This window comes from Nerophis ophidion, linkage group LG22 (assembly GCF_033978795.1).
Source record: "Nerophis ophidion isolate RoL-2023_Sa linkage group LG22, RoL_Noph_v1.0, whole genome shotgun sequence".
In the NCBI taxonomy this organism is placed as follows: domain Eukaryota; kingdom Metazoa; phylum Chordata; class Actinopteri; order Syngnathiformes; family Syngnathidae; genus Nerophis; species Nerophis ophidion.
Window position 1 is genome coordinate 21,281,349 of NC_084632.1, and position 27,685 is coordinate 21,309,033.

At 40.0% G+C, this 27,685-nt stretch overlaps 1 protein-coding gene across 2 annotated transcripts in view; it reads right to left on the bottom strand.

The window, feature by feature from the left end:
* The window catches only part of dennd1b (DENN/MADD domain containing 1B), a 421,036-nt gene that overhangs the window by 177,202 nt on the left and 216,149 nt on the right, over positions 1–27,685 (bottom strand). The window contains exons 8-11 of one of the 2 annotated variants that reach the window (XM_061883480.1): positions 24,141–24,221; positions 21,515–21,574; positions 2,079–2,132; positions 1,498–1,608 (exon numbers count right to left, since the gene is read on the bottom strand). In XM_061883480.1, coding sequence (XP_061739464.1) covers positions 1,498–1,608; positions 2,079–2,132; positions 21,515–21,574; positions 24,141–24,221 — 306 coding nt within the window. The remainder of the gene's footprint in view (positions 1–1,497; positions 1,609–2,078; positions 2,133–21,514; positions 21,575–24,140; positions 24,222–27,685) is intronic. The other variant, XM_061883482.1, reaches the window with a different exon arrangement.

Sequence of the window (27,685 nt, forward strand, 5' to 3'; positions counted from 1 at the left end):
AACAAGAAAATTTGGCTTGTCAAGACTTTCCAAAACAAGTGCAATTAGCTAACCTCAATGAACCCCAAAATACCTTTAAAAAAGTATATTCTCACTAATAACAATTGCACTTTTCATGGTTAAAAAAAAAGAGACCTTTTTGCTCAATATGTTGAAAAATATTCTTAAATTAAGTAAATGCTAGTGCCATTATCTTGACATAATAATATGCGCCCGACATCATAATTTTTTTTTTCATGCCTTAAGTATTTAAGTAAATTATGTGAATTATCATGTCCATACCAATGCTCTGTTCATTAAATCAAAAACATTAAAACTGCATGATCTTGTTGACCTCAATACTACTATTGTGGCTTTCAAAGCTCATAACCACATGCTGCCTGGGTGTTTACAAGTGAGATTTAAACACAAAGAGAATCCCTATGACCTCAGAGATTCCGCTTTCTTTCAGAAAGCAAAAATAAGAACAAGCTTAAAAAGTAGATGTGTTTCTGTTAGAGGAGTTCAACTGTGGAACAACTTGGATGATTCCTTAAAATGTTCCAGTTCCATTCACACATTTAAAAAACATTTTAAGACCAATGTCTTGAAAAAATATATCACTCTTGAATCAACATTGTAGTTAATACTATGATTAATGTTAATGAAAAACTAAACATGAGATATAAATAATAATAGAAGTACAATTGTTTGTATATATTGTATATATAATTAGTGCAAAGGTTTAATATGTACGCAGGGATATTTTACATGCCTGTACTGTTTATAAAATTGAACTATGTTCATGTTGTTTATAATGTTGTTTATAATGTGTATTTATAGTAAGTTGTGCAAAGGACATTTTATAATTTTCGGAAGTTTATTTTGTACTGGAAATTGTTTATAGGGTTAGGCGCAATAAGTGTTTAACTTCAGCCCAAACCCTTTCGGTCTGCAACATTTTTTATTCTCAATCTATGAATGTACAACTTTTTATTTTCAATCAATGAATGTACAACTGTTTGTTTGCTTTGTTGACCATTGACCGAAGAACAATAAACAATAAGTAAGAAATTATTACTTTAAAAAATATTGTTTTACTTGTGAGTGTTGATGAAACAGCTTTGCAACAGTTGATATTCTAGTTTCATGCATGTTTTACTCAATGTTGGTCATAAAATATCAACAACAAACTGTAATATCTTACTGAGATGATTTAAGACCAAAACCTTTAAAACAAGTAAAACACTCAAACATAAAATCCGCTTATTGAGAAGAATTATCTTATCAGACAGAAAATAAGCAAATATCACCCTTATTTGAGATATTAATTCTTACTTAGATTTCAGTATTTGCAGATAAAATACTGCACTCCTTATTAAGTGAAATTGTATTAAAAAAATAAAAATAAACATTCAGTACTGTAAGAACCATGTAACAAAAAGTAATAGACACAATGCCGCACAATGCCTTTAAAAGCTACATTTTTGTTTGGCTGATACCAGACAATGGACTCACAGTGCTCAGCTTGCTTGAGGTAATGATGACACGCCGCTCGTGCAGCATACTGGCATAGAGCTGGAGCATGTTGTTGACATCCACAGCCACAAAGTATTCTGTCAGGTTTCTCTGGAAATAGGCAGAAAGGGAGGGATATATGCAGGTGAAGTACATAACAAACTGTCCTTGTACACCAGAAAAAAATGTCAAGACTTCAGACAGTGTCAGTGCGTATGCTGTGCAGAGACGTACTGTACCTGGGCTACAACCCTACGCCTACTATGTAATTGTAAAAGTTAAAGAGTACAAATACATAATCAAACATATGTAAGCAGAGGACTGACTTGAACCCTAGTTCACGAACAAACATCGACAAAGAAAAAGGCGTGTTAAATCTGTAGTATCTAATACCCGTGCGAGTCACTGAACTTGCACATGAAAATGCACCAGCACCGGGAGACAAAACTGAAACAAGCGCATGATGCAATAATTTCAAAGGATGACAAGTGTATCTGGTTAAATACGATTAGAGACAGAGATTTTTCCAGAGTAGAAGCATCACTTTATTTCTCTATGTCTGGTTTTCCACAAATACTTACACTCTCTGGGATGGTTGGCAGTCCATTGATATCCGGGGCGATGAAGTAGGAGTGCTGCAAAAAAAAAAAACACAAACATGCAGGAGAAAGAAAAGGAAGGTCACAAGTGAAGCACACCACTCAGATGGAAGAAAATGAGGGAAAAGGGAAGGTGGGGGTTGACTTTGTTCTATGATTTATGGCTCATCTTCAGCTCTGTCTATATGAATTGCTGAGCTGGTGTCTGAACTGCGGCACTGCTTCTATCGGGCCTGCAGAACAGAGAAAGCTCAATAGAAACTCATCTCCCAATAGACACAGACTGGGGTGATGTCTCTGGTGCAAAACGGAGTCTTTATTTAAGCATTAGAAAGGCTTGTGGAGGAGCAGCACTTGTGTGTGTGTGTGTGTGTGTGTTGTGTGTGTATCAATGCACGCACACACAAACACAGGTTGTTTAGAGGATCACAGAGCTGCCTGTCTCACTTTGGGAGAGCAGGGTAGTTTTGGTGTTCCGATCAAAGGGGCCGGAGAAGAGTTGTGTCTGGAGACAGGTAGGCACACCACCAAAACAAACACACATGCTCACTACCCGGCCATCTGTTGCAGGATTGCCCCTTAAACCGGTCATAGATTTTCCAATTGGACTTTCAAATATTATTTTTTTTTTTAAGTAAAAATGTTGTAATGTATTTGAAAATATTGATTTTTTTCCATTCACTTTCAGCAAATATGTCCTGAAGGATTGAGCGCAACAAAAAATATATGTAATGAAGTTGTTGAGTTGTCTTTGTTGAATGTTGTTTGTGGACTCTGGGGTAAATAAAACAAGACTACATTCAATGTTTGAATTGACACCAAAAAATTATGTTTTTTTACATAGGGTCTTTGTGTTATGACGTTCCTTGCAACGACATTTGGTGGTTACGACGCACTCCCACAAATGATTTATATTATACAAAAAGAAAGAAGAAGAATACATACAACTACGCAGAGGAAGAATTTTTGTTGTTGTTTTTCTTTTTTTTTTTTTTACTTCTTTATTCCTCTAAAGCAGGGGTCTCAAACTCAATTTACCTGGGGGCCACTGGATGCAGAAACTGGGTGAGGCTGGGCCCCAAGCAAAGATTTCTTTACAAAAATCTAACATGCACTTTTTAATGAATTCACCTTCTTTGAATTACTTTCCCGCCCTAGCAATATACTTGCCAACACTCGCGACCTTTTCGGGAAACACCCGGATATCAGTGCCCCTACCTACAATTTCCTGGGGTAGACATTCTGCGGGTTTTCGTCCGGACAACAATTTTAAGGCCATGTCGTGACGGCACTGCCTTTAACGTCCACTTTGTAACTGTATTGTTAGGGCCCGGAAGAGTTAGGGCTGCATTGGATATTGGGTATTTGTTCTGTTGTGTTTATGTTGTCTTACGGTGAGGATGGTCTCCCAAAATGTGTGTCATTCTTGTTTGGTGTCGATTCACAGTGTTGGATTTACTACGTGTATTTGTTATATGTATTTATGGCGGGCTTGCTTGGTAATTTTAAGATGGCCGTGGCTACCACTGTCAGGTGACTACTTAGGTAGCTTTTAAAAATGGTGTCATTGTTCGTTTGGTAAAAATACAGCGTGCTTCGTCACCAGCATACCCAACTGGTTATTACCTACTGCTGCTGCTATTGCTATTGCTGCTGCTATTGCTACTGCTGCTATTGCTGCTGCTATTGCTACTACTGCTGCTGCAACTGCTACTGCTGCTGTTGCAGTACCAAATAAAACAAACAAAAAACTGCACAGCAAGTAATTCCTTTCATGCTGAGTGACGACCCCTATTCAGAGGGCCAATACGGAAAAAACTCAAAACACAGTGTGGCACATATTTGTAACGGTCTCAGTGTTGTTTATATGGCCACCCTCAATGTGACCTGTATGGCTGTTGATCAAGTATATCTTGCAGTCGCCAAATGCGTCTACATATGTCAAATACATCATCTTTGTACAGGTTGTAGAGGATGTTAAAGGCAGTGCCTCTCCACGGTGCCCCCTTGATATTGTTCTTTGGGTGAAATTTGGGAGAATGACCATTCCTGGGGGGGGCACTAAAAATTTGTAGTCTCCCGGAAAAATCGAGGTAGTATTACGTTGCAAAGCGCCATTCATCATATCAAACTCGCGGGCCGTACCAACATTAAATTTTCTTATCAAGGTGAAGGCCGCAAAACAACGTCTCACGGGCCGCAATTGGCCCGCGGGCCGCGTGTTTGAGACCCCTGCTCTAAAGCCTGAGTCATAGTCTTCTGATAGCAATGTTTTAAAGAAAAATAACGTTTAATTGAAAAGTCAAGTGAAATTAGGCAAAAAAAAGTGTAGAAACACTAAGCAACACTGGCTGCATGGTTGTTTAAAGCCATGCAAATGCTGCGACCATCACCATTAAAAAAAACATCCTTGAACAAGTGAAAGTGTCTGCTTTCAAGAAATAAACAGCGAAAAATAAGGATAGTGGTGTCAATATATATCCCAGAAAGGCTGGCTCTCCTTCCCTGCCAACACCCGATCCAATCTGCAAGCCAACCACAGAGATAGTATGTTGTTGTTTTTATGCATTTAATCTTTTGTCTGATACGATACATGCTTTCAAGACCAATACGGTTAACCATCTAATATTTTTACTGTAGTTTGACTGCAGCCCTTCTTTGCACCTGGCTTTGGGGCGGCTTCTTAAGCAGCTCAGGCGTCGTCAAACGCTTTCTAAAGACCGCCGTAGTGAAACTGGCTTTTCAGGTGCCTGATCAGGTTTAATGTGTTATAGCGCAATGGGTTTATTTCCCCCTGTTTGTATTTACAAACCCCGTTTCCATATGAGTTGGGAAATTGTGTTAGATGTAAATATAAACGGAATACAATGATTTGCAAATCCTTTTCAACCCATATTCAATTGAATGCACTATAAAGACAAGATATTTAATGTTCAAACTCTAACTTTTTTTTTTTTGCAAATAATAATTAACTTAGAATTTCATGGCTGCAACACGTGCCAAAGTAGTTGGGAGAGGGCATGTTCACCACTGTGTTTCATCACCTTTTTTTTTTAACAACACTCAATAAATGTTTGGGAACTGAGGAAACTAATTGTTGAAGCTTTGAAAGTGGAATTCTTTCCCATTTTTGTTTTATGTAGAGCTTCAGTCGTTCAACAGTCCGGGGTCTCCGTTGTCGTATTTTACGCTTCATAATGTGTCACACATTTCCGATGGGACACATGTCTGGACTGCAGGCAGGCCAGGAAAGTACCCGCACTCTTTAACTACGAAGCCACGCTGTTGTATCACGTGGGTTGGCATTGTTTTGCTGAAATAAGCAGGGGCGTCAATGATAACATTGCTTGGATGACAACATAACCAAAACCTGTATGGACCATTCAGCATTAATGTTGCCTTCACAGATGTTTAAGTTACCCATGCCTTGGATACTAATACACTCCCATACCATCACAGATGCTGGCTTTTGAACTTTGCGCCAATAACAATCCAGATGGTTAGTTTCCTCTTTTTTCCGGAGGACACCACGTCCGCAGTTTCCAAATATAATTTGAAATGTGGACTTGTCAGAACACAGAACACTTTTCCACTTTGCATCAGTCCATCTTAATGTAGATGAGCTTGGGCCCAGCGAAGCCAGCGGCGTTCCTGGGTGTTGTTGATAATTTGGCTTTCGCTTTGCATAGTAGAGTTTTAACTTGCACTTACAGATGTAGTTACTAACTGTAGTTACTGACAGCGGTTTCATGAAGTGTTCCTGAGCCCATGTGGTGACATCCTTTAGACACTGATGTCGGTTTTTGATGCAGTACCGCCTGAGTTATCAAAGGTCCGTAATATCATCGCTTACGTGCAGTGATTTTTCCAGATTCTCTGAACCTGATTTTACGGACCGTAGATGGTAAAATCCCTAAATTCCTTGCAATAGCTCGTTGAGAAATGCTGTTCTAAAACTGTTCGACAATTTGCTTACACATTGGTGACCCTCGCCCCATCCTTGTTTGTGAATTACTTAGCATTTCAGGGAAGCTGCTTTTATACCCAACCATGGCACCCACCTGTTCCCAATTAGCCTGCACACCTGTGGGATGTTCCAAATAAGTGTTTGATGAGCATTCCTCCACTTTATCAGTATTTATTGCCACCTTTCCTAACTTCTTTGTCACGTGTTGCTGGCATCAAATTCTAAAGTTAATGATTATTTGCAAAAAATAAAATGTTTATCAGTTTTAACATCAAATATGTTGTCTTTGTAGCATATTCAACTGAATATGGGTTGAAAATGATTTGCAAATCATTGTATTCCGTTTATATTTACATCTAACACAATTTCCCAACTCATATGAAAACGGGGTTTGTAGTACGCACACAGCCTTCTTCTGAAATAGTGAATAAGCTCCACAAGAACGTCACCATGTTTACAACAGGCTGTTTACAGCAGAGTACAGGTAGATCTGCTCACCCTAACCCACCTACAGCATAATATGGGTAATCCTTGCCTCAATGCAGCGTCTTTAAAATATTTTTTTTATCTGAGATGTTTCCTAATATTGTCAGACTTATTGGTGTCCAATATTTCCCGGAAATCCACATTTTGTATGTCCTGCATGTGTTCTGTGTGCAATGAGTTTGGTGTTAATTCAGGTATAAAGTTAAAGTACCACTGATAGTCACACACACTCGAAGTGGTGAAATTAGCCTCTGCATTTGACCCATCCTCTTGTTCTACCCCCTTGGAGGTGAGGGGAGAAGTGAGCAGCAGCGGTGGCTGCGCTCGGGAATCATTTTGGTGATTTAACCCCCAATTCCAACCCTTGATGCTCAGTGCCAAGCAGAGAGGTAATGGGTCCCATTTTTATAGTCTTTGGTATGACTCGGCCGGGGTTTGAACTCACGACCTACCGATCTCAGGGCGGAAATTCTTACCACAAGGCCACTGAGCAGGCTTCCGACTTACACCAAAACTCGACAAGAGTGCGTGTATGTCATGGGCGTAAAAAAAATCGATTTTCGAATGGATTGCAATTCTTACTTGTAATTAATTTTATTTGATTAAAGAAAATATATATATATATATATTTTTTTTTTTTTTTATCTGTCCCGTCCAGACACTCAGGGAAATTATATTGTTGATGTAGATCCCTATACCTGCTGTACAGATTTACTACCGTGTGGGATACTTATCTTGTTGCCTTATCTGTATTTGACTTTATTAAACTAAACCAGTTTTCTTTTAACCAATATAGAAACTTATCAGAGCTGTTACTACCCATTTCATGGAGGAATGTAGTTAATCAAAGAACTGGCACCCAATATAATTAAAAAGTATACTGTAGAATTGTTACCCTTAATAATTAAATTATGGTGTGCCCAAAGAGTCACAGCCCCAGTGTATGTCTTAATTTTTTCTGTATTTTATATACTAACAAGTATAAAAAGATGTACTTTCAATTATAATCTGCACATTTCACCACACTTTCATATCAAATACATTGGATGACAGTAAAGGACTACTTTGTATATAAAAAAAAACAAAGAAGAATATGTTTATTTTAGCAAACATAGCAGCAATTTAAGAAAATAATCACCAAAAGAATCCCAACGGAGAAAGAGAAAAACACACCTCTTATTAGAAATACAGTGAGACGTACAGCGAGACTGCAAAAGACACTCCAGCAGAAAAGCTAATAAAATAGCGACAAATTTGAATAACATCCATCCATCTTATCCCTTTCATGTTATGAGAAAATGGATGGATGGATACGGTTGTTCTATACTTACTCTAGTTGAAAATGATCTGATTTTTTAGGTATTTTACCACAATGCTGAATGAACTACAGACATCATCCAAAAAGGAACATCTTTTGGAATGTTTAATCTGAATTCTGTTTGTATGCATGTTATATGTACAGTTTTGCCATAGTTCCCTGTCGACTGTAGAAAGGATAGCAACATGCTGCTAAATAATATATCAGCATACAGTCGCAGACTACGTAAATCTGCATATAACTACCCACTTTGTAGTTACTGTAATGTGCTGTAAAATTAACTGTATAAAACATTCCCCTCTCTCCTGTTTCCGTATTTTGGTTGAAAACTGAAGAAACAATTATCATCCCATTGTTCAAATGGCCATATTCCCAAGGGGGAGGGTCATTATTGCTGTATCAGGCGAGGATGCAACACAAATAAACACAAAAACGCTGCATAAATCCAAAGGCTAATTTGGAATTCTTTTTTTGTCCCTATTTAGGACAAAATACATAATTTCAGCTGGAGCACATACTATCTATTATTAATGATGGGATGGAATATTGTTTTTTGCATATTTAGTATAAAATGTAATGATAATTTGATTTATCTATTTCAATTTGAACAGATTTAGCGCATATCACTGCAAGTGCATTGGCATGTTCCAATTATCGTCCAGCATCATTAGTTGACACAATCTATTGTATATCTGCGGATGGCGTGGCATTGTTGGGAGAGTTGCCGTGCCGGCAAACTGAGGGTTCCTGGTTCGATTCCCACCTCTCCTGACCTCACCCTGTCCATTGTGTCCTTGAGCAAGCCACTTCACCCTTGCTCCTGATGGGTCATGGTTAACCTTGCATGGCAGCTCCCGCCATCAGTGTGTGAATGTTTGTGTGTGAATGGGTGAACGTGGAAATAGTGTCTAAGCGCTTTGAGTTCCTTGAAAGTAGAAAAGCACAATACAAGTATAACGCATTTACCATATCTCCCAAGGAACCAAAGTCCTTTACAGTGGACATTTGTTTTTGATCAACTACAGCTGAGAGAGACCCCCTGCGACTCGGAAAGGGACAAGGGCTAAAAATGGATGGATGCATTTCTTTTGTAAGAGCCAAGTGTGTCTCTGCATGGGGGGTAAAAGAAGATGTTCTACCGGGGCCCCAATCACTGGACACACCATGGGCTTTTGTAGTTGTAAAGTTTGAAGATTTTTTTTCACTTAAATCAAATAGGCAAGTTATAAGAAACATCATAAATGTTTATATAAAATAAACATAGCTGTAGAGGTTCAATAATAAAGTTGCTTGAATCAAATTAAGAATGTCTAACGACCTACACTAACTCCCTATCAAAAATGCAAAATAGTTTGTTCCAACAGGATAGCGGCGAACTAACATCAAACGCTTTACTCAATACAAATGTTAATAACGTCATCAAAGCTCACCTTTAAGCATTCACACAAAGCACCAACATTTTGGAACAAGTATGATGTGACAGAAGACTATAATAAATCTATCTGTGGCAGTATAGGAGAAAGCTTTGTAAAGGTTTCACTTTTGCGTCTCATTGCGCTTAAATTTGTGTATTCAAAGACTCTCGATTAAACTTAGAAACAAAGGCATCAATAGGTTTTAAAGACGGGGGAGACTTAACACTAATAATAATATAATAATAATAATAATAATAATAATAATAATAATAATAATAATAATGATGATAATAATAATGTATTATCATGTGTCATGATCGGTGGTCTGTATTATGTTTTTTATTTTCAATCTAAGACTCCTTCGGTTCCTGTTTTTTGTGCACCCTTGTTTGTTTTAGTTACCATGGTTACTTATTATTATTATTATTATTCTCGCCCAGAAAAGGGTGGTGTGCCATTTCCGGGTTGGGGAGGAGACCCTGCCCCAAGTGGAGGAGTTCAAGTACCTAGGAGTCTTGTTCACGAGTGGGGGAAGAGTGGATTGTGAGATCGACAGGCGGATCGGTGCGGCGTCTTCAGTAAGGCGGACGTTGTATCGATCCGTTGGGGTGAAGAAGGAGCTGAGCCGGAAGGCAATGCTCTCAATTTACCGGTTGATCTACATTCCCATCCTTACCTACGGTCATGAGCTTTGGGTCATGATCGAAAGGATAAGATCACGGGTACAAGCGGCCGAAATGAGTTTCCTCCGCCGGGTGGCGGGGTTCTCCCTTAGAGATAGGGTGAGAAGCTCTGCCATCCGGGAGGAACTCAAAGTAAAGCCGCTGCTCCCCCACATCGAGAGGAGCCAGATGAGGTGGCTCGGGCATCTGGTCAGGATGCCACCCGAACGCCTCCCTAGGGAGGTGCTCAGGGCACGTCCAACCGGTAGGAGGCCACGGGGAAGACCCAGGACACATTGGGAAGACTATGTCTCCCGGCTGGCCTGGGAACGCCTCGGGATCCCCCGGGAAGAGCTAGACGAAGTGGCTGGGGAGAGGGAAGTCTGGGCTTCCCTGCTTAGGCTGCTGCCCCCGTGACCCGACCTCGAATGAGCGGAGGATGATGGATGGATGGGTTACTTATTATTTCCACCTGCTTATGATTAGTGTTCCCCCGCTCACCTGCTGCCTGAGCACTAATCAGATACATTATTTAAACCTGCCTTGCCCTCTAGTGATTGCTGGAGTATTGTTTGCTGTTTGCTGTGGACTGCCTGTTTTTTGGAAGCTCAGAGATATTCCCTGGATCCCGACTCCTGTACCTGTTTGCTGGTTTCTGGTTTGTGTTTTCCTTGCCTTATTTTTTGAACATTAAAATCATGTTTTCACTTTCCAAACCTGTCATCTCTGCATCTTAGGGTTCGTCACCAACACCATGTGACAGAATACTTCAGCCAAATACAAACCCCCCAGAGATATCTATAACGGAGAGGCTTGAAGGAATGCTGGCAACGATGGCCGAATGGAGGAGATGTTTTGACTCCTTTCAAGCTCCCTCCCACCCATCCCTGTCGTCTGTGGTCCTCTTTGGGGACGGCTTGGATCCGTCCCTTGAGGGGGGGGCTAGGGCCGGGAGCTGTTTTGGTGGGGTGACTCAGCTGCACCCAACCAAGCAGCAACCTCCGGCCCGGTCACCACCACCAGTCTTTCGGCCTGCCAAGCCGCAACCCCCAGCAGGACCACCTGCACCAAGTCCAAGTCCAAGGCTAGCACCAAGTCCAAGTCCACGGCTAGCACCAAGTCCAAGCCCAAGGCTAGCAACCAAGTCCAAATCCACGACTTGCACCAAGTCCACGGCAAGCACCAGCACCACGCCAAGCTCCAGCGCCGCCAAACGCTGCCAGTAGCAGCTCCACGCCGCCAAGCACCGCCAGTAGCAGCTCCACGCCGCCAAGCCCCACCAAGCCAAGCCCCGCCATGCCAAACTTCACCGCCTGCAACGAGGACGACGCGCGCAGCTTCCACACCTCCTCGTCGATCACGGATTTGGCCGTTCCCTGGACGTCCGCCTCGTCAGGTGTGGCGGCATTCTACACGTCGCCGCCACCTCACTCTCCCTCGCTGGTTGCGGGGACACTTGGTCTGGCGACCCACCGCCAAGTGCCCCTCCCGCCCTCCCATGACTATTGATATTGTTTTTGTTTGCTTTGGACATCTGGGTTCTGTCATGATCGGTGGTGTGTATTATGTTTTTTATTTTCAATCTAAGACTCCGTTTCCTGTTTTTTGTGCACCCTTGTTTGTTTAGTTACCATGGTTACTTATTATTTCCACCTGCCTATGATTAGTGTTCACCTGCTGCCTGAGCACTAATCAGAGACATTATTTAAACCTGCCTTGCCCTCCAGTGAGTGCTGGAGTATTGTTTGCTGTGGACTGCCTGTTTTTTGGAGGCTGAGCGATATTCCCTGGATCCCGACTCCTGTGCCTTTTTGCTGGTTTGTGGTTTGTGTTTTCCTTGCCTTATTTTTTGAACATTAAAACCATGTTTTCATTTTCCAAGCCTGTCATCTCTGCATCTTGGGGTTCATCACCAACACCATGTGACATCATGAATATATTATCCAGTGATGATAATCCTATGTGTATCAGATCATCTCTATTTTTAAACTGAATTAAAGGGAATCTTGGCATATTTATAACCATATTCAAGTACATAATGACAGGTTTTATATTGATCGATATCAATAGTTATTGATACATTTTATGACTTATTTAGGCCTGCTAATAAATACAGTAAAACGATGTTCAACGTACCAATGGTGCTATTTTTCATGGAGAGGGTGTCTGGTAGCCAGAATGCGGAGAATGTAACAAAATAAATAAAGTAGATTTGAAGGAAGTTGCAGATTCGAGACACTACACAGCTGTCGTGTGTAAGCTATTGAACGCTACACAGTAGTTTGGGAAGCAACTAATCAAACCGACACATTGGAAGGGTCAGGATGTTGCCGCATTAAAACCAACAAAACTAAAGACAAGTTTATGTTATTGTGTTGATAATATCAATATATAACGGGTTCTCTTTTTACGCCATGCAGTGAATCCCCAGCAAGACAGAGAGACGGTGCAACCACACTAGTGTTATGAGCGTAGCATATGTGTGTGTGTGTGCTGTTGGGTAAGTGTGTGCTCCTTTAAGAACGGCAGTGTGTACTGTTGGGTAAGTGAGAAAAGAGAGAGTGGCAGCGTTCAACAGTAGTGGCGACTGGCAAATGTGTCCAGTCGTGTCCTCCAGAAATAAGAATAAAGCGACAAAATTGTCAGGAGTGGGCGGCCTCATCATTCCGATCCGGGTAAAGTGAAGGGTTTTACCACAGACAAATACGTCCCCGTTGAAGGGAACTAGAGATGCACTGATAGGCAATTATATGATCCGCAACCGCATCACCAAAGTCGTCATCCACCCACCGTCCACCTGAACCAACATTTTATCAGAACCGCAACTGCCCGCCGCCCGCCCGTTGAAATACATCAGAGGTCGGCCACCTTTACCACTCAAAGAGCTATTTAAACCCGTTTCACAGAGTAAAGAAGACAATGGGAGCCGCTAACGTTATTGCGGATATCCAATGGTGTTCATCCTGATGACAAGAATAAGGGTGTGCTGTGAAGCTATTGCCTTTGACACCTTCAACAACATGTACATACCGATTGTTGGTCCGACAAGATGTTGTATGCAGCTTCCGTAATCACATGTACAAGATTGAAAGGCATACTGGGTGATACAGAGTACACTGATGGTTGTGATAAAAACAATTTTAACACTCTTACTAATATGCGCCACACTGTGAAGCCAAACAAGAATGACAAACACATTTCGGGAGAACATCCTCACAGTAACACAACATAAATGCAACACAACAAATACCCAGAATCCTTTGCATCCGTGACAATTCCTGAATATATATTTTACACCCCCCGCCACTGCTAGCGGGGTGTATAAAATAGTCAGGAATTGTCATGGATGCAAAGGATTCTGGGTATTTGTTGTGTCGCGTTTAGGATGTTCTCCCGAAATGTGTTTGTCATTCTTGTTTGGTGTGGCTTCACAGCGTGGCGCATATTACTAAGAGTGTTAAAATTGTTTATATCACAACCATTAGTGTACTCTGTGTCACCCAGTATGCCTTGCAGTCGTGTGCGTGTGTCTGACAGACTAAATGTTGCTGGACTGACAAGCAGATCGTACATGCTGTAGAAGGTGACAAAGCCAATGCCTTCATAGCACGCCCTAATACTTATTTACTGGGTGACTGCCGGCAGTCATTCTAGAGAATGTTTACGTCTCCTATTGTCTTCTTCGCTTTTTGACACGGGCTCTAAATGGCTCTTTGAATGGTAAAGGATACCGATCCCTGAACCACGTATAACAAATATTTCCGACTGGTTCAACCGCCACCCGCCCGGATCTAATTAAAATCTATTTTTTGTCATGTCACCCGTCCGACCCGCGGTCTATCCGCGGACTCCGCAGATGAGACCGCAAACCGCGCATCTCTAAAGGGAACATCTCCCCTGGGCTCCTTAATTACGGTCTGGGACTGGGAGCCGAGCAACAGGAAAGGTGTAACGATCGGTAGTTGATACGCGTGTCCCTCCCATTGCTCAGTAAATACTGTTAACTGATTGGCTGTCAGTGTGTCCTTCCTATTGCTCAGTGACACTTTTTGTTTCCTTTATGTTGTGTTCCTAAAGCGCGAGTGACTTCATGAAACGAATCTTGCTTCAAAATTTCTGCTTTCTTTTGACCAAAAAATATAAATATATTGAATATTTTGTCAAATGCATTTTATATTGATATCGATCATGTGTCTATTGTGATATATACTGACATTGTATTATCATCCAATTTTTAAAAAGGACAAAAACCTAATTGAGGTTTTTACATGTTTTTTAAAAAGCTGGTTTTGACCATGCAATATTTAGTTTTTTAGTGCATGTAAACGCTAAACTGACTCTCAGCAGATCCTTGTAGTTCGCTGAGTGCCACACAAGGATCTGGGCTCGAGCGCAATGCAAACTCCTTCAAGATAGCAAAAAATAATGAACCAATCAGGATTGCCAGGCGGAATTGTTTTAAAGAATATAGATGCATGTTTAACACATAGATTCCTATCTTTCATGAAGACCAGAATATAAGGTAGTGTATTAACTGATTCTGATGACTTGCATTGATTGGAATCAGACAGTGCTGATAACGTTCACGTTTTCAAATGGAGGAGAAAAAAAGTTCCACCTTTCTGTCTATTACTACATGAAAGTCGTTGGTTTTTGGCATCTTATTTGTCCAGCTTCCATATTCGTTTTTATACACTTTACAAGAAATACATTGGCGGCAAACTTCGTCTCTGTTTGCGCTGGCTTTCGGAGACTCTTATTTTGTTAGCGCAGGCGCGATGGAGCGGCACTTTTATTGTGAAGACAGGAACTGTGCGATCAGTCCTTAGGCTTTTGACGGGAAGTACGGCTGAAATAAAAAGTGTCTTTTTTCCTTTACACTTTTGATTGATTGATTGAAACTTTTATTAGTAGATTGCACAGTACAGTACATATTCCGTACAATTGACCACTAAACGGTAACACCCCAATAAGTTTTTCAACTTGTTTAAGTCGGGTTGTACGTGTGACGGTCACGTGACCGTCTGGCTCTGTTTGATTGGTCCAACGTCACCAGTGACTGCATGTGATTGGTGAAATGCAGGCATGCGTAGATCCTACTTTGAATGTGTGTCTGACAAAATCAAAACAAACAAAGGTGCATTAACAGACCGATAAAAAAAAGTAGCGAGTAGTGAGCTGAATGTAGATAAATGGAGCGGAGTAAAAGTAGCGTTTCTTCTCTATAAATATACTCAAGTAAAAGTATGTTGCATAAAAACTACTCTTAGAAGTACAATTTATCCCAAAAGTTACTCAAGTAGATGTAACGGAGTAAATGTAGCGCGTTACTACTCACCTCTGCGGACTAATGCTTTATCCAATCACATACAATGATTTTTTTTACAAGGCCCAGCCTTCAATCAATCAATCAATGTTTACTTATATAGCCCTAAATCACTAGTGTCTCAAAGGGCTGCACAAACCACCACGACATCCTCGGTAGGCCCACGCAAGGAAAACTCACACCCAGTGGGACATCGGTGACAATAATGACCCAGTGGGACGTCGGTGACAATGATGACTATGAGAACCTTGGAGAGGAGGAAAGCAATGGATGTCGAGCGGGTCTAACATGATACTGTGAAAGTTCAATCCACAATGGATCCAACACAGTCGCGAGAGTCCAGTCCAAAGCGGATCCAACACAGCAGCGAGAGTCCCGTTCACAGCGGAGCCAGCAGGAAACCATCCCAAGCGGAGGCGGATCAGCATCGCAGAGATGTCCCCAGCCGATACACAGGCAAGCAGTACATGGCCACCGGATCGGACCGGACCCCCTACTCAAGGGAGAGTGGGACATAGAAGAAAAAGGAAAGAAACGGCAGATCAACTGGTCTAAAAAGGGAGTCTATTTAAAGGCTAGAGGATACAAATGAGTTTTAAGGTGAGACTTAAATGCTTCTACTGAGGTGGCATCTCGAACTGTTACCGGGAGGGCATTCCAGAGTACTGGAGCCCGAACGGAAAACGCTCTATAGCCCGCAGACTTTTTTTGGGCTTTGGGAATCACTAACAAGCCGGAGTCCTTTGAACGCAGATTTCTTGCCGGGACATATGGTGCAATACAATCGGCAAGATAGGATGGAGCTAGACCGTGTAGTATTTTATACGTAAGTAGTAAAACCTTAAAGTCACATCTTAAGTGCACAGGAAGCCAGTGCAGGTGAGCCAGTACAGGCGTAATGTGATCAAACTTTCTTGTTCTTGTCAAAAGTCTAGCAGCCGCATTTTGTACCAACTGTAATCTTTTAATGCTAGACATGGAGAGACCCGAAAATAATACGTTACAGAAGTCGAGGCGAGACGTAACAAACGCATGGATAATGATCTCAGCGTCTTTAGTGGACAGAATGGAGCGAATTTTAGCGATATTACGGAGATGAAAGAAGGCCGTTTTAGTAACGCTTTTAATGTGTGCCTCAAAGGAGAGAGTTGGGTCGAAGATAATACCCAGATTCTTTACCGTGTCGCCTTGTTTAATTGTTTGGTTGTCAAATGTTAGAGTTGTATTATTAAATAGAGTTCGGTGTCTAGCAGGACCGATAATCAGCATTTCCGTTTTTTTGGCGTTGAGTTGCAAAAAGTTAGCGGACATCCATTGTTTAATTTCATTAAGACACGCCTCCAGCTGACTACAATCCGGCGTGTTGGTCAGCTTTAGGGGCATGTAGAGTTGGGTGTCATCAGCATAACAGTGAAAGCTAATACCGTATTTGCGTATGATGTCACCTAGCGGCAGCATGTAGATGCTGAAGAGTGCAGGGCCAAGGACCGAACCCTGGGGAACTCCACACGTTACCTTAACGTAGTCCGAGGTCACACTGTTATGGGAGACGCACTGCATCCTATCAGTAAGATAAGAGTTAAACCAAGACAGGGCTAAGTCTGACATACCAATTCGTGTTTTGATACGTTCTAATAAAATATTATGATCGACGGTATCGAAAGCAGCGCTAAGATTGAGGAGCAGCAACATAGATGAAGCATCAGAATCCATCGTTAGCAATAGATCATTAGTCATTTTTGCGAGGGCTGTCTCCGTGGAGTGATTTGCCCTGAAACCGGATTGAAAGGTTTCACATAGATTGTTAGACGCTAAGTGTTCATTTAACTGCTCCGCAACAATTTTTTCAAGGATTTTTGAAATAAAAGGAAGGTGAGACACCGGTCGGTAGTTTACCATGAGGTCAGGATCGAGGTTAGGTCTTTTAAGAAGAGGATGAATAACCGCTTTTTTGAATGCTAGGAGAACAGTGCCCGAGGAGAGTGATAAGTTTATAATATTTAGCACTGATGGACCTAATAATACAAAGAGCTCCTTGATCAGTTTCCCAGGAAGAGGGTCAAGTAAACATGTCTGTTTTATTCCATTTACACGTTGTAACAATTCTTCTAATGTTATTTCCTCAAAACGAGAGAAACTATTTTGGAGGGCAGTATCCGCCGTATATACCATAGTATCAGTGATAATAGAACCCCGTTGTAGCTGTGACGCATTGTCTTTAATCTCCTTTCTAATGACTTCAATTTTCTTACTAAAGAATTGCATAAAGTCATCAGCTGAGTGGGTTGAGCTACTGGAAGGGATCCCTTGGTGGGTTAGCGATGCTACCGTACTAAACAAAAATTTAGGATCGTTTTTATTACGGTGGATGAGATTTGAGTAATATTTGGCTTTAGCTAAGGTAAGCATGCGTTTATAAGTTATTAAACCATCACTCCATGCTTGATGGTGCACCTCAAGTTTAGTCGTGCGCCATTTGCGTTCCAGCTTTCTACATAATAATTTCTGAGCTCTAGTTTCTTCTGTAAACCACGGGGTGCGCTTTTTTGGAGCCTTTTTTAACTTTAGCGGTGCTATGTTATCAATGGTTTCGCGCAGGGCGTCGTTAAAGTTGTTAGTGAGGTTATCAATAGAGCCCACATACTTTGGGAATGGTGCCATTACCGAGGGCAGTAGGTCAGCAAGAGTTGTCGTTGTGGCTGTATTAATGTTGCGGCTGCTATAGCAGTTATTATTATTATTAGTTTGACGAACATGCGTCTGAGCCTCGAATTTTATAAGGTAATGATCGGACAATACTTTAGTATACGGGAGTATCGTAACTTTGGAAACGGTGATACCCCTGACAAGCACTAGGTCTATCGTATTACCGTTGCGATGCGTGGGTTCATTTATTATTTGTGTGAGACCACAGCTATCAATTACAGTCTGGAGCGCTACGCACGGTGGGTCCGATGGGGTATTCATATGGATATTAAAGTCCCCCATTATGATTATATTATCGGCGTGTGTCACTAGATCAGCAACGAACTTTGAGAATTCATTGATAAAGTCCGAATAGGGCCCTGGGGGGCGGTAGATAACAGCCAGGTGTAGAGGCACCGCTGTGACAGACCTCATAGTAAGCACCTCAAACGATTTATATTTATTATTTATGTTAGGACTAAGGTTAAAGTTTTCGTTGTATATTAGTGCAACCCCCCCCCCCCACCCCTTTTAAGCGGACGGGCAATATGCGCATGTGTAAAGTTAGGAGGACATGCCTCATTTAGCGCAAAAAAGTCATTTGGTTTAAGCCAGGTTTCGCTGAGACCGATGACGTTAAGATTGTTGTCTCTGATAATATCATTAACTAATAACGTTTTGGGAGACAATGATCTTATGTTTAAAAAAACTATATTATAGGTAGTGGGCTGTTTCAGGGAATTTTTGATCAAATTATCCGTAGTAGCAATATTAATAATGTTGTGTTTATTATGCTCAGTGCATTCAGTATAATTACGACCATATCTAGGAATTGATACGACAGGAATTTTCCGATTGTTTGATTGTTGCTTTGATAAACTGCACGCATCATGGTTAGCCACCTCTGTAACGGGGATTTTCCGATTGTTTGTTTGTTGCTTTGATAAACTGCACGCATCATAGTTAGCCACCTCAGTAAAACACATGTCCAACTCTGAAACACTCAAAGCAGAAAAAACTTGTTCTAATTCAACTGACTCCTTACCCAGACCAGTAGTCTCGCATCTTTCATTTAAATCCGTCTGCAGGATGGAGGGAAGTGGTGTTCTGTGGGGATTAGCCTTCTGCTTTGTTTTTATTATTGCTTTGTTTCTGAAATACATTTCCTATTGAGAAGTCACAGATCCTCGTGTGAAAGCTAAGCGAACTACAAGGTTCTGGCGAGTCAGGTTATGGAACCGTACCAAGTGCGTGTGTATTGGGTGGCAACTGTGGGTTTGGGGTGGGATGGGGGGCCTAGAATTTGGTGCGACAGTACGCCGCTGGTGAGAGTTGTACATTTCAGAAAATGTTTTGCAAAACACAAACTGGCTCTGCAGAAGATACAGGCAGTTAGGAAGATATACAACTATAAGAGAGTTAATAAGACAAAATGATCCCTCATAACCCCTACTCTGTCTGACATGCTTTTTTATATTCTCTAACACAGGGGTCACCAACGTGGTGCCCGCGGTAGCCCGTAAGGACCAGATGAGTAGCCCGCTGGCCAATTCTAAAAATAGCAGCACTTACCAGTGAGCTGCCTCAATTTATTAAATTGTATTTATTTCCCAGCTAGCTGGTCTCGCTTTGCTCAACATTTTTAATTCTAAGAGAGACAAAACCCAAATAGAATTTGGTCTTCACTTGTTTAAATAAATTCATTTATTTCTTTACTTTGCTTCTGATAACTTTCAAAAAGACAATTTTAGAGAAAAAAATACTACCTTTTAAATTCCTTCCTCTTCTTTCCTGACAATTTAAATCAATCCATCCATCCATCTATTTTCTACCGCTTATTCCCTTTCGGGGTCGCGGGGGGGGCTGGCGCCTATCTCAGCTACAATCGGGCGGAAGGCAGGGTACACCCTGGACAAGTCGCTACCTCATTGCAGGGCCAACACAGATAGACAGACAACATTCACACTCACATTCAAACACTAGGGCCAATTTTTAGTGCTGCCAATCAACCTATCCCCAGGTGCATGTCTTTGGAAGTGGGAGGAAGCAGGAGTACCCGGAGGGAACCCACGCATTCACGGGGAGAACATGCAAACTCCACACAGAAAGATCCCGAGCCTGGATTTGAACCCAGGACTGCAGGAACTCCGTATTGTGAGGCAGACGCACTAACCCCTCTGCCACCGTGAAGCCCAATTTAAATCAATGTTCAAGTATTTTTTTTTTACTGTAAAGAATAATAAATATATTTTATTTTTATTCTTCATTTTAGCTTCTCTTTTTTCGACGAAAAATATTTGGGAAATATTTCTTCAAACTTATTATGATTGAAATTTAAAACAAAATTATCCGGCAAATCTAGAAAATCTGTAGAATCAAATTTAAATCTTATTCAAAAGTCTTTTGAATTAATTTAAAAATGTTTGTTCTGGAAAATCTAGAAGAAATAATGATTTGTCTTTGTTAGAAATATAGCTTGGTTCAATTTGTTATATACTCTATCAAAGTGCAGATTGGATTTTAACCTATTTAAAACATGTAATCAAACTTCTAAAATTAATCCTAATCAGGAAAAATTACTAATGTTGTTCCACAAATTCTTTAAATTTTTTCAAAAAGATTCAAATTGGCTCCTTTTTCTTCATTTTTTCGGTTGAATTTTGAACATTAAAGAGTCGAAATTGAAGATAAACTATGTTTCAAAATAACATTTAAATTTTTTTCCTGTTTTCTCCTCTTTTAAACCGTTCAATTAAGTGTTTTTTTCATCATTTATTCTCTACAAAAAACCTTCCGTAAAAGGAAAAAAATGTACGACGGAATGACAGACAGAAATACCCATTTTTTAATATATATAGACTTATTTATTAAAGGTAGATTGAGCAAATTGGCTATTTCTGGCAATTTATTTAAGTGTATATCAAACTGGTAGCCCTTCGCATTAATCAGTACCCAAGAAGTAGCTCTTGGTTTCAAAAAGGTTGGTGACCCCTGCTCTAACAAATAACATAAATGTAATAAAAACACCTACACTAACTGTACTGCAAACATAATTTATACGTGCTCATTTTTTTCATTTTCTGCATCTGTCTTTTCTCTTCATGTGCTCCGTTTTTTTCCCATTGGTTTTACAAATCCACAGCATTATGAAAATAACAAGCCAATGATTCAATCCAGTCTTTCAACTGTGCTTACAAGAGTTCTTTCTAAGATATGTTTATACGAAAACATTGAAAGTGGGTTAACCGGAATCAGCATCAAGCAGATTCTTTTAGCACAATTGCCTTTGCTTTAAACATAAAGACCAAAAAAAAAAACTTTTGATATTCATGGCAAGTGCATGGCAATGTGGAAAATCATTAATCATTCACAAAGTTTGATTGTTTTCCAGAAAAGAAGAAGCATATACACCAAGGCCCCGGATAGTTTGTTTTTGTTATGTTTTTAAAGATAGCGCATCTTATTTGGCTAGATTGGAAAGCTGTGGCTCCCATGCGGTTAGTGCAGCCGCAGTTTTCACATGTCTTGCCTCCTCCTCCCTTTTCTGCCATTCACTCACCGGCTCCTTGCTTCGCTGATCTCGCAGTACTTGCCCAGTGGCAATATACAACTGCTCATTCTTGCACAATGAGAGAGGGAGAGAAAAGAGCAAAACAGGGTTCACACATGAAAGAGGACAAGGATTCTTCTTCTTGTCTTGCATGATAAAAAAAACAAAAAAAAAACACTTTTAGGGAATAACTCGCTTCATCAATTAAATATCAAACTAGTGGCATCTCCGGAAAAAAGAAAGAAAGATGAAACTATCACCTCTGTTCCCGGGGCTTCTTTCCCAATGACGCTCTGAGATTCACATGAAAAGGTTTTTGTAGAACTGACACAAAGGAAAACTGAGCCACAAAGAATCTTAACTGGCCTAGTTAACCTCCATATGGATATATTGATTGTGTCATATTAGTCTTGTTATGCTGAAGATGTATCTTAGTAATTAGATGCGGGGACCTGGAGTGGCTTGTTTAATTGGCTGAAAAAAAGGAGCCACGGTGCCTAAGAACAAAGGCTAATAACAATGCAAGCTTTTTGATGCTATTACAAAGTGGGGGATAAGAGACACAAAAACATAGATAATTGTTTATAAAATATTTGCTGGAGGGCATTAGATTGTAGGTTAACGCCAGCTGTTTAAGAGAGAGTCTAAGAGGTAGATTGTGCCACAGTGGACACAATTTTAAGGACAAGGACTGGCTACAACAGGGGTTTTCCAGGCCAAAGACCCCAAACAGATAAAGAAATAGATCGGGACCCCCTATGTATGTATAAGTCTTGTTTATAATTGTGTTTTAAATGAAACTGATCCTAAAGGTACCTTGTTATTGTGTAATAATAAGATATTTAATGAACACAGTATAGCGCCGTTATTAGTTATTAGACTCAAAGGAGAGACTTGGGTCGAAGATAATACCCAGATTTTTTACAGAGTCATTTTTTACAGAGTTTTATTATTTGGTTGTCAAATGTTAAAGTTGTATTATTAAATAGAGGTCGGTGTCTAGCAGGACCGATAATCAGCATTTCCGTTTTTTTGGCGTTAAGTTGCAGAAAGTTAGCGGACATCCATTGTTTAATTTCATTAAGACACGCTTCCAACTGACTACAGTCCGGCGTGTTGGTCAGCTTTAGGGGCATGTAGAGTTGGGTGTCATCAGCATAGCAGTGAAAGCTAATACCGTATTTGCGTATGACGTCACCTAGCGGCAGCATGTATATGCTGAAGAGTACAGGGCCAAGGACCGAACCCTACATACATATACATATATACATATATATATATATATATATATATATATATATATATATATATATATATATATATATATATATATATATATATATATATATATATATATATATATATATATATATATATATATATATATATATATATATATATACACACACACAGTACAGGCCAAAAGTTTATATGTAACCTCCTCATTCAATGTGTTTTCTTTATTTTCATGACTATTTACATTGTAGATTGTCACTGAAGGCATCAAAATTTTGAATGAACACATGTGGAGTTATGTACTTAACAAAAAAAAGGTGACATAAATGAAAACATGTTTTATATTCTAGTTTTTTCAAAATAGACACCCTTTGCTCTGATTACTGCTTTGGACACTTGGCATTCTCTCAAAGAGCTTCAAGCACACTTGTGACGTGAAAACCATATCAGCTGACTACCTCTTGAAGCTCATCATGATATCCATCTCACTGTCCCCTTTTTTAAACTGTCCACCATGGGTGCCCGAGCTTTCAGCCGCTCTGCCCCACATCTTTGGTAATCTCTACCACATGACATTCGTAAATTGGACTCAATATCCGTCTTCAAATCAAGACTCAAAACACACCTATTCCTGACTGCTTATTCATTGTAATCCTTATATCTTATCTATCTTTGTTGTTGTTGTTGTCGTTTTTATCCAATTAGATTTTATTGTTTTGATTTTGTACGGTGTCCTTGAGTGCTTCAGAAAGGCGCCTTATAAGTAAAATGTATTATTATTATTATTGTTATTGACCGGATTACTGACCCTATAACAAACAACCCATGCCACCTTTCAGATAACCATCCACATTTAAGGTAAAGGAGCATGTGCAGTCAAAATAAATTATGTGATTAATCGGTGTTCATACAGTACATGTTTAATGCGGTCATTTTGTTGTGATTACGCTCTGACAGCGCTAAAAGGACCCATCCATTTTTAAACAGCTCTAACCAAAACCTGTTAGCTCCACTTTCCAAACAGTCCAAGGCCTTCTGCTGCAATCTAGCACATCTCAACACATTTCTGCTTCCCATCTTTAGTCTCCCGTGTCCAACTCCATCTCCAAAGTTTGCAAATCGTTGTATTCCTGCCTGTCTGCCCTCTTTTCTACCTGTTTGTCTCCATGCCATCTTTCTCCCATGCTCTCTTTTTTCATGTCACCTTTTCTTCAGTTCTCATTTTCCTCCCGTGATGTATTTTGTCGTTGTGTGTCTTTCTGCTTCTGCTTCATGAGACTTCAGACAACTGTTGTCTTTCTTCTGCAATCACCTTACAGTAATGTGGTAACCTGCCAGCTCCGTGCTACATGTTTTAGGTCAGGGACAGGAGAGGATGGTGAGAGACACTTGTTCTTACCACACTCAGGTTGACTGGCGTGAAGGGCTTTGGCACCGGCAGATCGTGCAGAGAGTTCAGCAGGTCATTCAAGTCACTATCCTGTGAGAGAAACAAACAAAAGACCTAATTGAGTGATACCACGGGTTATGTATTCAAATTCCTGGATAGATGTCTACACACCAGTGAATACTCGTTCAGAGAAAACAGAGACAATAGGAGGAAAAAACAAATCGTATACTGAATAATTGATCAAAGATTTGTCTTGACCTGAATATTTTTTATTTGTCAAACATTTTTGGACAATTCTATACTTGCTACCTTGTGGGAACGTATTAGAAAATGCCCTTTGTTCTAACACGTTGTACTAAGCTAATTTCAAAAAAGCATGCTTGGGTGAGTTTGGTGTGGAAACACTTGAGAACCCTGACCTCAACTATTCCACAGTGATAGATTAAAGGTTCCCAAATTAAATTAAAAAAACATAGAGAATATTTTATACGCTCAAGGGGGAAATGTATTGAGATGCCTATAGGATTAAATACTATTCTAAAAAATATATATAAATGAATGAAAAAATAGTACATTAATTAAGGAACAACGAATACCAGTAAAATGATAAACCATGATAAAATTCCTGGTATCGTTTTAAATTGTAACTGTTGTAAACCGGCATTGATTACTACACATTAAAAAACTCAGTGATATTGCTAATTTCCGAGAGAAAAAGCGAGCGTGTTAATAGCTCGCAGGTTTAAATGCTAACATGGATAGGAAACACTTCAAACAGAGCCTAGCGTCGAAGCTAGTCTACAGGTACCAGGAATCAAAAGTCGTCATCTGTTGCATAAAGCAAATTAGGAAGCCAGACCGAGTAAGGCCAGGGCATGGACTAAATAGCCCTCTGATTAGTGAGGTGAGCGTCTCGAACACTAACCAGAGGCAGGTGAGTGCAATCAGTTGTCCTGGCAACTGAAATAAACAAAATCAAGAGGGCTGAACACACAAGTGACTAGAAAACGTAAACTGACTATAATCCGGACAGTGTATCATAATATTTTAACTGATACTAGTACCAAATCGGTACTTTAAAACAGTGCAGATGCTAATCGACACCGGTGCCATGATGAAACTGGGTTTGGGTGCACATCCCTATGCCGGACCGCTCTCTGCTTGCATTATGGTGAGTGATACTGACAGTTCAACAATATTAACACAATATTTAAAGTTATTCTTTATACTTTTTTTATACATACAATTGTTTGAGAAAAACAAAGTCAATTGTACTCAATAACTCCTATGGTTTTTGTACTCAAGGTCCTCCTGTGTCCAGGGAATTATTTCCTGAATTCGTAAACAAGAAACTGATTTTTATTCAAAAGAAAAACCTCGACATAAACTCTCTAGTAACTACTCTTGGTATTAACTCCACCAATTCATGTATCGATCCGCCCTATTACGTGTCGTGTACTGACTGTGACAATGCTAACACACCACCAGTTGTAGTTATATTATACTCTTTCTACACGCTTAGTACTACTTGTTCATTTCCTGTTAATAACAGCTTACTTTCTGCTGTAACGTGGTTCTAAATACAATTCTTAAACTTTACAAAGCACTTATTTCTTGATGTTGTGTAAAGCTCGCTTAGCGGTTAGCTTAGCTTTTAGCGTGCCTGCTCCTGGCTTGCTCGTGGTGTTGAACATGTTTACCCTCACACTCGTTCTTCAGTGATAATACTATTCGATGATGATACTTGATATTGATACTTAAGATACTAATAAATACTGTTTTGTTTTGTTTTTTGTCGTAATGGAGGTGAGTATTAGTAACTCATGGGAGCCGCTCCACACTCTGTATTGAGAGACATAATTAGCTGGTACCTGCTTATCAGCCAGGGCACTAAATATTAAGACAGAGTCAGCCAGAGTGTATCTGTGTTTGTGATTGGCATTAAAAGGCATTAATCGGCAACGGCAATCACATACTTTTTCACTAAAATCTTCTGATACTGATCAGTGGTATATTGATTGGCACATCCCTGTTTTTTACCGAAATGTAATTATTCCCTCCTTGTATTGTTATCGGCTTAATGAACAGGCTGGATTAACATTGGTTGGAGCGCAAGAATTTCAAGTTCAAAGAAAAGTTGGTGCCTCACCGGCCATGAACTTCAGCAAACATTACCGACTTAGACTTACAATTAAGACATAGACTTTCTTTTATTGTCATTCAAATTTGAACTTTACAGTATAGATAAGAACACAATTTTGTTGCATTAGCTCGTTGTAGTGCAGGAAAAAAGAGCAATAAGGTGCGGATATAAATAAATAGAATACTGTACAGATATATATATGGCACTTTTGCAACCACTTAAAGTATGTGTTGAGTTGAGTTGAGTTTGAGTTTATTTGGAACATGCATGCATACAACATGATACATCACAATTTCCAGTTGTTCTATGTTCAAAAAGGAGGAGGAAGAAGCAAAGCTTATTTAATCATACCCCTTTTCCTTTAGATAGCAGTGCTAAAACTTTTGTTCACTTCCTGTACTCAATTTATTCACAATATACTCCATAAGTAATAACAATAAACATTAGAGATGTCCAATAATATCGGACTGACGATATTATCGGCCGATAAATGCTTTAAAATGTAATATCGGAAATTATCGGTATCAATTTCAAAAGGTAACATCTATGACTTCTTAAAACGCCGCTGTGTACACGGACATAGGGAGAAGTACAATGCGCCAATAAACTGCCTTTGGGTGCCAGCCCAATCATACAATATCTACGGCTTTTCACACACACAAGTGAATGCAAGGCATACTTGGTCAACAGCCATACAGGTCACACTGAGGGTGGCCGTATAAAAAACTGTAACACTGTTACAAATATGCGCCACACTGTGAACCCACAACAAAAAAGAATGACAAACACAGTTCGGGAGAACATCCGCACCGTAACACAACAGAACAAATACCCAAAACCCCTTGCAGCACTTACTCTTCCGGGACGCTACAATATACACCCCCTGCTACCCCTACCCCAGCCCCCACCTCAACCTCCTCATGCTCTTTCAGGGAGAGCGTGTCCCAAATTCCAAGCTGCTGTTTTGAGTTATGTTAAAATAAAGAATGCACTTTGTGACTCCAATAATAAATAGGGCAGTGCCATGTTGGCATTTTTTTCCATAACTTGAGTTGATTTATTTTGGAAAACCTTGTTACATTGTTTAATGCATCCAGCATGGCATCACAACAAAATTAAGCATAATAATGTGTTAACTCCACGACTGGATATATTGGTATCGGTTGATATCGGAATCGGTAATTAAGAGTTGGACAACATCGGAATATCGGATATCAGCAAAAAAGCCATTATTGGACATCTCTAATAAACATAAATAAATAATAATTAGTGATGTAAGTGGTAATTCATGTGGCGATATAAATAAGAAAATGAATGGATGAATGAGGTAAAGTCAGAATGTTTATTATGGTATTTTCTTCTTTGTACTTTGTAAACACTTTAAGTTTAAAGAGTTTCTTGAACTGGATCA